Genomic DNA, 10,318 nt, shown 5'->3' on the forward strand with positions numbered 1-10,318 from the left:
ATTTGGGCATGGTTATTTCGACCGCATAAGTCTTGATGGCAACAGAAATTATTTTAGATATTTGAAAGAATATTATGTGGATGAAATACTTTTTTTCCCCCCCCCGTTTAATTTTGTCCATTATTTTTACTTACCAGCCTATCCTGTCAGGATGTGAGAGTGACAAATACTAATTTTACCTGTAAGCATATTGACCATGCCTACTACTAGCTTTGTGGCATGTGCAAATTTGACACATCAGTGGGCGTGTTGAGCAGTTTGAATTCTGCTTGAGTAACTTCTTAGCTTTTGGGCAAGTTACGTAGCCTTATCGAGGCTTTACCATTTATCACAGTGAAAAAGAACTTTCTGCAGTGATGAAAATGTTTTGTATCTGTGCTAATAGAGGAGCAAATAGCCATGTGGCTTTTGAGCACTTGAAATGTGTTGGTGTGACTGAGGAACTGTATTTTCCTTTTATTAAATCATAATGAATTTCAATGGCCATACGTGGCTTGTGGCTACTACATTGACAAATGCAGATTTACAATGAGGATAATTATATGCAACGTAGTATGTAACTTCCAATAAAATCATGAAATACTTTATGAATGCAAGTGCATGATGGTATACTTATTTACGTGTATGTATTGTAGGGTGGGAGAGAATCAAAATAAGTATTCAATACTCACATAAATATAGTCTTTTAAAAGGTGATGTAAGGGCACCTGGGTGGCTCAGTCAGTTGAGCATCTGACTGGCTCAGGACATGATCTCACAGTTCACAAGTTCGAGCCATGTTTTGGGCCCTGTGCTTACAGCCCAGAGCCTGGAGCCTCGTTCAGATTCTGAATCTCCCTATCTCTGTCCCTTCCCAACTTGCGTGCGCTCTCTCTCTCTCTCTCAAAAATGAATAAACATTGAAAAAAGATTTAAAAGGTGATGCAGTATTGTCAGGAATTAGAATTTAAAAGCTGCTTTTGATTACACTGATAGGTGGCATGAACAGATTGATATTTGCATGAATGAATGACTATTTTGGAGAGAGAAGTATCTGTCCAGATTTGTCACTAATTTTGAATACTGGTAAAGTCATAGGTTTTCAGATTTGCTTTTGGTGTAATGGTTGATCTATTTAATCTTTAAAGTACTCTATAGCATAATTTTTCAGAGATTAGTTTCTTAACTTCTTTAAATAATCAAAATATAGGGCACCTGGCTGGGTCAGTTGGAAGAGCATGCCATTCTTGATCATATCAGGGTCATGAGTTTGAGCCCCACATTGGGTGTAGAGATTATTTTAAAAACAAAATAAATAAACTTAAAGGATAAGTAAATAATCAAAATGTAATAAACAGCTCCTTATCACTTACCTGTATATGCCAAATATGATCATTTAAAATACTGATTTTTTTTCCCCCCCCTGGAAAGATACTAAGTCAAAAAGTAAGAATTTTTATTATGGCCGTCAAGATATAAAAAATTGAGCATAAGCGTTTAAGCATAAGTGTTTCAGTTTTTCTGGTTTTATTCTTTTCTAGCTGCATAGATGAATGGTTTGAAGTAAATAGATCTTGCCCGGAGCACCCTTCAGATTAAGCATCAGCTTCCTGTTTTATAGGTAATTCTCCCTTTTTCTGTTCTAATTGCTTTTTAAATTGTGACCTGAGTAATACATTCTCTGACACCATTTTTACTTACTCATTTATTGAAGCGTGTGTGTGTGTCTGTCTGTGTGTCTGCGTGTGTGTGTGTGTGTATTCCAGACATTGTGTTCGGCTACTATATAGAAAACCCACACGAAAAGATACATAGAAAACAACTTTGCTAATTCCTGAAGAAAGTCCTATATTGAGTAACTTCTCCATTCTTGGTACACATTGGCTTATTTAATTTTAGTTTAGTGCATTAACCCAGGAATTATATGGTCGGTATATTACTTGATTCATGTACTACATATTAGTACATATTGCCCCATTTTTTTTTTTTACCACTGAGAAGCCTGAAGACCTAAGTAATTAATTCCATGACTTTAAGAAGCAATAGGCACAGTAATCCAGGGTCATGCATTTACCAAACAGAATCAATTTCTGTACTCTTATCCCTCATTTTACAAGTATATTCTTAGGTGATGCAATATAGTATAATTATAATCATAATTAGTTAGCATATATTTTGCATTATTATGTGCCAGGCATTGTTCTAATAAGCATTTTACATCTATTAATAACTCATTCTAAGTACTGTAACAACCTTTGGAACTCAGGATTCTTGCTATTCCCATTATATAGATGAGGAAACAATTATAGAGAGGTTAAGAAACCTGACTTATCAAGCCTAGTTGCCTGGTAAAACTGGGATTTGAACCCAGGAACACTGTCTCCAAGAATTGTGTTCTTAGCTATTTTGTTGTTATTAGGTAGGGAGCATTTTCTTCAAAATGTTGCATCATGCAGTTATTCATTTAACTTAATCTTTCACCTTAGTATCCTCAGCATGTAATAAAGTGCCTGTCCATACAGTAGGAGGAAATAAAAACCACTGAATTTTAAACCAGATACAGAATTTGTTTTTTAGCCTGCTGATTTAGCTTATTCATTATTCTGCATTATCTAAAAATGTTCAGTGAATTGAACGATAACCACACTTGACTATTGCTTTTTTCCATATTTCCATGATGTGAGCTCATTTGAGTTTGAAAAAAAAAATAGTTAAATGCTACCTTCATATATGTGAAAGGTTTTTATGAGAAGACTTGGAGAAAGACATTGGGATTTTACATCAAGGCCTAACATTTTAGCGAATCCTGGAATTGTTTCAGGAGTTTGAGCCTCTGTGTTCAGAGGTTTAAGGTGGTAACCGACAAGTCTTTTCTGAATGGCTAAGACCGAAGACAGGAAACAAGCAGAGAGTTGCTCTTACTGAAGATAATTTAATAGCAGATTAGAATATCGACAGGAGATTTGAGGTAACTTAATAGCCACCATAGCAACCAAAGTAAGAACTGCAGCATTAAGTGAGGCCTCCGTCACAATTACAGGAGGGTTATGCATGTAAAATGTGAAAGCCTTGGTGAACTGTAGGATACGAGAGGACTGTCAGCTTTTGGACCTTCTACTGTGAGCTGATGCAGACCACACTTTGACACGTTTGAAGTATGAACTGGGACGATTGCCATGTAAAGAAAGTGTGGTGATGGATATTTTGAATATATGTGCATAAATATTTTTGTTTGGCTGTGAAAAGGTTTTTTGAAGAGGAGGATGCTTTGAAATATCTTCAGTGTAACCTTATATCTGGGCCAATAAATTAAAACTATAGCCAAAATTGTAGAAGCATTTTAAGAGAAGTACTAAAAACCAGTGCTAATAAAATGAAATTTTTACCTTAGTGTTTTACACACCAGGGTATTATGTCTGCATCTTTCACCTGTAGGTAAAATTAGTCTTCTATAGGCAGTAAACTTTTCTGTGTGAGGTGGAATTTTGTGGTTAAGAATTTTATTTTATAAAAAAGTTTTGGGGCAACTGGGTGAATCAGTGAGTTAAGCGACCAACTCTTGATTTTGGCTCAGGTCGTCATCTCCCCGTTCATGAGATGGAATCCATGTCAGGCTCTACGCTGACAGCACAGAGCCTGCTTGGGATTCTCTCTCCCCCTCTTTCTCTCTCTGTGCCTCCCCTGCTCGCTCGTTCTCTCTAAATAAACTCTAAAAAATAAAATTCAAAACCTATTTCATGATCTCATCAGCTAAATTCCTTTAGTGTCGCAATGAGCTTTTGGGGTATAAGGAACATATGTCTCATCTCATAGTCATTATACATATTGGTTGTAAACAACATTTCAGTTCCGTTACCCATGTCTCATTGTTGTCTTTTCATTGTTTTTTTTTTTCTTTTTGTATATAGAACCTGAGTTTGGTAGCAGCTGCCTTAGAAACTTTAGAAATCAATAGAATCTGTCTCTATGGGTCTTGAAGAGTCATTTTTCAGAATGTGTAGACATGGAATGTCTTGACTCTTCAATATTTTTGCTCCTATACTAACTGCTTTTATTTGTCAAATGATAAATTCCTCCTATCCCTTTTGTTGTCCCCGATTAAACATACGGGTTTTTAAAAAATATTTTTTAAAGTTTATTTATTCCTAGAGAGAGAAAGGGAGAGAGAGGGTCCCAAGCAAGCTCTGTGCTGTCAGCACAGAGCTGGACACAGGCCTCGAACTCATGAACCTTGAGAATGTGACCTTAGCTGACACCAAGAGTCAGGTGCTCAACCGACTGAACCACCCAGGAGCCCCTAAATGTATGGGTTTAAGGAGTATTCTTGTTAAAACATTCAAAAAAAATATGTAGCAACACATGCAACATTCCTGATATTTTTCAGCATAGGGATTTGATGGATAGCCCAAAAGAGAGATACAGGACTGTCTAAGGCCATTTTTATTTGATGTTTTTAATTATTTGGTAAAGATTAATAGGTGTATAGGTAGAGAGAGAGAGAGAGTGTGTGTGTGTGTGTGTACGTGTGTGTGTGTGTGTGTGTGTGTGTTTTCTGTGCTCTGGTGGGGTCATAATTATGGAGGGGGAATGATTGTTATGTGGTGGATTATTTTTTGTGATTATTTTAAGCTTTAACTGGGCCTACTGTGTCCTTTATCTGTTCTGCAGAACACTAATTTTGCGAGTTTTTAGATAGTAAGTGTCTGAAAATTCACAGCCACTAATAGCAGTGTTTCTGGGGAAACGGATGCTGTGTTTTGATTTGTACTCGCATATTGAACTGCATCTTGGACTTCACGTGTCTGCTTCTCCACAGGTCTTCTTGTCTTTTCAAGATGCTTGAAACCCTGAGAGGAGATGAGGATCTGTCTCTGGAAAGAGAAAAACAAAACTGCAGGCATACTCAGCCAGGAATCTGAGTTCTGTGAGACAGGGTGATGCAGAGATGGACAGTCCCACAGGGAAAAAGCCTGCCGAAGAGAGGGTGGATGCCACAGAACTCGGAGTACCAAACATGCATATAGAGGACACACAGGGATTTTGAGAATGCTGCACATCCCTTACTAGTCATCTATGTAGGTAATACTGATAAACATTTTGTATTCAGACGCCAAAGTTAACTGATTTGAAAGCCGATTTTATTAAGTTCTCTAGTGCTGCGCAACTAAGTTATGTTTGACTTGTTTTTTTTTTGTTTGTTTGGGGTTACTTTATTTTCCCCGACATGATGTTTCTGTATTCATCTGTTCTTAAACCGAAGACCACATAATGTACTTCCTCTAAATTAAAGTCTTAAATGTGAAACCAAGAAATGTAATCAAGCAGTAAAACATTCTCTGAATGTAGACCATGATCTCAAGTTCTTCTATTTTTTTCCCCCAAGAGTGGAAAATGGACCTCTGCATAGGAGAGCTGACATATGTTAGTATATTAAAGTCAAGGTTTAACATGATCAGAATGCAGTCCAAAGAGTCAATCAGGTCACATAATTACATTTTAATGAACGAAGTCTAAGATTGTTTATTGAATTCCAATTTATTACATGCATTATTTGCTCTTAAGTAAAACTGCTCAGTAGTTAATCAGTAATGAATCGTCTTGCAGCTATGCAACTTTTTAAAAAAATACAGATTACCAATTTTAAGCGCTGCCAGCTATAATAACTTTGTTTTAACGGGTATTTGTGTTGGTTTTTTCATATAGTTATTTTATTGTGCTTTGCATCTCCAGACCGTTTTCCCACATTCGGGTAGAATGTTTAGCAGGTTGCAAACTTCGTCACTTATGAAAAGGGTAAAATAAAATTTTCTTGAGTGGGACTTGGAATAATTTGAGGGACATTTTATATACTTTTAAAAATCACAATTTAATTGGGATGCCAGATATATAGCAATTTGCATCTTTAATTTTCCAGATACTCTGGAAGTTAGTGTTTGATAAATGACTTTTTAAAGCAAATATGAAGATTTTGTTAATTTATAATTTATTAATGTGTTATTACTGTAATTGCAAATGTTATAGAGAGTTTTAAATTCAGTCATGTGTAGAAAGAAATGTATTAAGCAAAATTATGTGAATAAATATTCCCACAAAATACATCTGAATGGTTAAAAAATACTGGAAGAGAGCTATCAGGGCTACAATAGTGAATGTCTTTTTTTTTTTTTTTTTTTTTGATCTAAAAAGATACCAATAAGTAGATTTTGTATTTTCAACAAACGGGAAATGTTATCAGTGAATATTTAAACAGTGCACTTTACTTGGTATAATTGAAAGTTGCACAGTACTGTTTCCTTATTTTAAGCTTTCTTTAATGTATTTAAGTATTTGCTTTTCTATTTAATGCTGCTACTCTTAGTCTCAAATTTTTTTCCCTATTCTGCTTCTGTTTCCTATTTTTGTTTATTGAAAGGGCACGTACAGGAGCAACTGCTGCTACCCAGCAAAATTGGTGTTTTAGAAACAATTGAAAGAGTTTCTCATTGCTTTCCGTGTGATTCCCGTGCGATTCCAGGCCAGATAACATTTTCCCTAAAGTTATGCTGTGAAATGCCTTTTGTCATGCTGCAGTTGACAGAAATGTCCCAAACCTCAGTTGTGACAGCTGACAGCACGGTTTCATAGGTGCTCTTTAAACCAGTTATGGGAAATCCTCTTCGCTCAAGGAGAATCTTCCTTCCTTCAGTTTTCTTCTGTTATCATGAAATCTTAGTGTGAATCCATTTTGTTTCAGTTTTAATTTTGTAAGTTCCACACATAATACACGTACCCACCCACCCCAGGAAAAGACCTCTTAGAATATTCTGTGAATGATTGATTTTTTTTCTACTACTGGTATATTGTTATGGTAAGAATTGTTTTGTCTTCCATTCTTCAAGGCAAAGGTTAACTCTGGCTTGTGGGAGTGACATATTAATATTCTCCTGGAAGTTGATTTTCTGATATGATTTACTCATGGACTTTTTGATTTTTATAGACCTTAGTTCTTTCCCTTCTGTGTCCTGTACCCTATCAGCCTCTGTCGTTCAGCCTGTGACTGTCCTACAGTTCTGTACTGCAGCCTCTACAGCAGAAGAAAGTTCAGTGTTTGTTAGTGTCAAGTGCTACTTGATTATTATATTTGTCTAGAACAGTATTTACTTAAAATCTGTTTAAAGCAGTCCCTTTTGTGTTAAAATTGACAGAGGTTTGCATTTTCTAATTTAAGGTCAGTCTCCATCAGTGACTCCCTAGGAGGAAGAATTTAGGAATTGAAAAGAAAATGTTTTTGTAGCCCACATGCTCTGGTTCTCATTCACAGTCAAAGTCGCTACTCTGGAAAATATTTTACATAATGTCACTTACAATATTTGTATATCTTTATGTGGACACTGAATAGTGTAAGTAGGATATAAAAATCACGTTAGATATTTAAATGTATTGCTTGAAACTACTGACCACTGAATATTACAGAGACAAAATAAAGATTGAAAACCTAGCTATCAAGCTGGTGATAGCCTTCTAGAATCTTTGTAAATACATGTTTTCAAATGAGATCGCACTTGCGTATATAGAAAGCAATATGTTCTGAAATTTCACGTTAGTGCCACTCTCCCTAATGGGTTCATTGCCAATTTTGACTCATTTTACTTGGATCTGGCTGTTTGAATTTTGTTACTGCCAGAATGTATAAGAGAGAGTAAAATTACTTTATCTTTTGACTTTTTGCCAGAGAAATTAGCTAAACCTAGGCTTAACCTATGTTTTTTAGATCTGGTCATAAATCCGATATAGATTGTTTTTTAAGAGCAGAGTTTGTGATTGAAATATAAATAACGGATTCTGTAACTGATTTTTTTGTGGTAGCTGAACAGCATTTAAGAGGCCACTTTGTTAACTGGTGCACGCCATATGGGTTTTGGTTTCTTCGTGCAAATCTTGTATTTTTTTTTTAAGTGATAAACAGTTATTTTGGTTCTCACCCACCAAACACTTTATTAGAATGTAGCCCAAAATGCCTGAGTATCACCGTCAGCATATTTTCAATGCGTATTTTGAAAAGATTTCAGGTTCACAAATGTATTCGTGAAAATGGCAGATTTCCTTTTCAAAGCTTATTTTATTTACTTTCTCAGTTTGGGTATAGTGAAGTTTAAGAGCAATCATTTAAATTAACATACTATAGCAAGCCTAAGAGACCTGTCTTTAAATGAAAAAGACAGTAAATTAAACGTAAATATTACCTAATTTTATTTACTAACTTGGAGAGTTGAAGAAGGGAAATTTCCTGACAATAAACTACATGAATGAAGCATGAAACTCTTTTAAAATTAAAGAATAATTGAATTTACTGTCTGATTGACATCATTATTATGCAGTGATAATATCCACATCATCTGATTTTTTCACAGAGGAGTTTCCATAGAAATCAGATTATTGGGAACATTGTAAATGTTGCTAGTTAATTGTGAGTACAGTCTGTGAGCTGCAGGAAATCTAGTTCATTTGGGCCATTTTCTTGTCATTGGATGTATCCTGAGGTAAACTCAATGCATATTGACAATGTGTTAAATGTGAAGTGTCTCTTGTTCTTGTACAGATATTTTCTAAGTAAAACAAAAAATTCTAGCATGCCAATATTTTCTTTGACCTATTACCCCCTCTTTTTTTTGAAGTGTGTAATTTCTGATTTTTCTTTATGATATTGTGAATGACAGTAGTTAAATTATATTTTACCGTTCTACTACTCTCTATCCAGACCTTTCCATTCTGAAACTAAATTGCTACTTGGGTTTTTTTTGTTTTTTGTTTTTTTTAGAGGAAATTGCTACTTGGTACACTCCTAGTAGCGATTCTTATTCATGAACTGCCGAATAGGTAAAACTTTTGGTAATAATTTACTCAGGCAATAATTTTGAGTGCCATATTCTGGGAATGTTGTGTTTAAGCTGAGAAACTGAACGTTCCTTTTAAATCACAGAATTCCTGAATTGAATGGGAAATCTCTGGTCTTTGAAGTTAAGATGATTCTCTGGAAAGAACTAAAGGCATTGAAGAAAACCAGATATGTTACTCTGACGTTTTAGCTGAAAATGCAATATTGCTATGCTTAGGGCAGTTGGTGTATTTTCAGATTTTAAGCCATCATTAATTTTAGACCAACGGCTAATAATAAGACGAATTGTTGGTTGTCTATAGAGAGGCAAAGAGCAATATGGCATAAACTCACATCTCAGAAATGAAAAATTTTAAAGTAATAGTGCAGTATTATATTAACCAGCATTGTGCTTCTTAGCTCCGCCCTGGACTTGAGGCCTCTGTCAGGATTGCAAGTCTTAGAGTCAGAAGTGACTGATTTCTCCTATTATTAAATTCTCATGCCTGCCTTTTTGCTTTGATATGCTCAGATGGACAGGTACTGATGGTTTATGTTTATAAACTTACAGTTCTGCCTATGCCCTATTACCAGTGAATCTGGTGCTAGCATCTTGAAAAAGTTATGTTATTAGCCATTAGCATTTTGAGCGCGTGTGTGCATATAATACAGTTAACAGACCCTATAGGGAGGTCAAAAGAGATTTTGGAGTTTGATGGTATTGGTCTTTATTACAGAAGTCCATTACATTTTCTTTCTTTCCAGTGATTATATGAGTATCTTTTTTTTTTCCAAACATCACAGTAATAACAGATACAGTTCCATTGGTTTGTTCATGGTTTCAACAACTCTTCTGTAATACCTGTTAATTTCCTCTATTAGAAAGTATTTTCCTGTTAAATAAGGTGTCAAAAGCATCCATCACAAGAAATCTAGAAAATGTATTAGGAACAACTTGTATTCATATGTTCTGAACTAAAGTGGAACAATTCATGATTGATATTTTAATAAATAAAACTTCCAAATGATCTTGCCAAATTATCCTGTTATTTAGAAATATAAAATAAGGGAATGCTTTCAAGGAAATTTGTCATATCCACTGTAATGTCTAGAAGTTGACGGTATATTATAATAAAACAGAATATCTGATTGCTGAAAGGTTACCATGAATTAACTGATGTCACAATTTCTTTATCTATTTTTATACAGCTGTTATGTTAAAAGTCTATAATAGCTTAAGAAATTCCATAGTGGTAATGAACAAAGAAAGAGGTCTTCATTACCTTAACCATAAGTAAAAATGTACTTTGAAATTTCTACTGTGAAACCTATTTGTAAATTTTTTAATTGAAATATGATTGTAATAGAGCTATTAAGTTTTGGGGGGAGGGGTGGTCTGTCAATGTGTAATCATAACTATAAAAATTTAGATTGTATTTAGCAACATTTCATTATGTTTTTGAAAAAGGAGTAATTGATCTTTTG

General features: G+C 34.8%; 1 protein-coding gene across 1 annotated transcript in view; it reads left to right on the forward strand.

Annotated features, from left to right (window-relative positions):
• Window positions 1-9,861, forward strand: part of ZNRF2 (zinc and ring finger 2) — a 93,721-nt gene extending 83,860 nt beyond the window's left edge. Inside the window, exons 4-5 of the mRNA XM_039229880.1 lie at window positions 1,521-1,600; window positions 4,796-9,861. Of these exons, the coding sequence (XP_039085811.1) occupies window positions 1,521-1,578 (58 nt within the window). The 3' untranslated portion in view covers window positions 1,579-1,600; window positions 4,796-9,861. The remainder of the gene's footprint in view (window positions 1-1,520; window positions 1,601-4,795) is intronic.
• Window positions 9,862-10,318: the final 457 nt, after the last annotated feature.

The sequence above is a fragment of the Hyaena hyaena genome, unplaced genomic scaffold, assembly GCF_003009895.1.
Source record: "Hyaena hyaena isolate Hyena2069 unplaced genomic scaffold, ASM300989v1 scaffold_40, whole genome shotgun sequence".
In the NCBI taxonomy this organism is placed as follows: domain Eukaryota; kingdom Metazoa; phylum Chordata; class Mammalia; order Carnivora; family Hyaenidae; genus Hyaena; species Hyaena hyaena.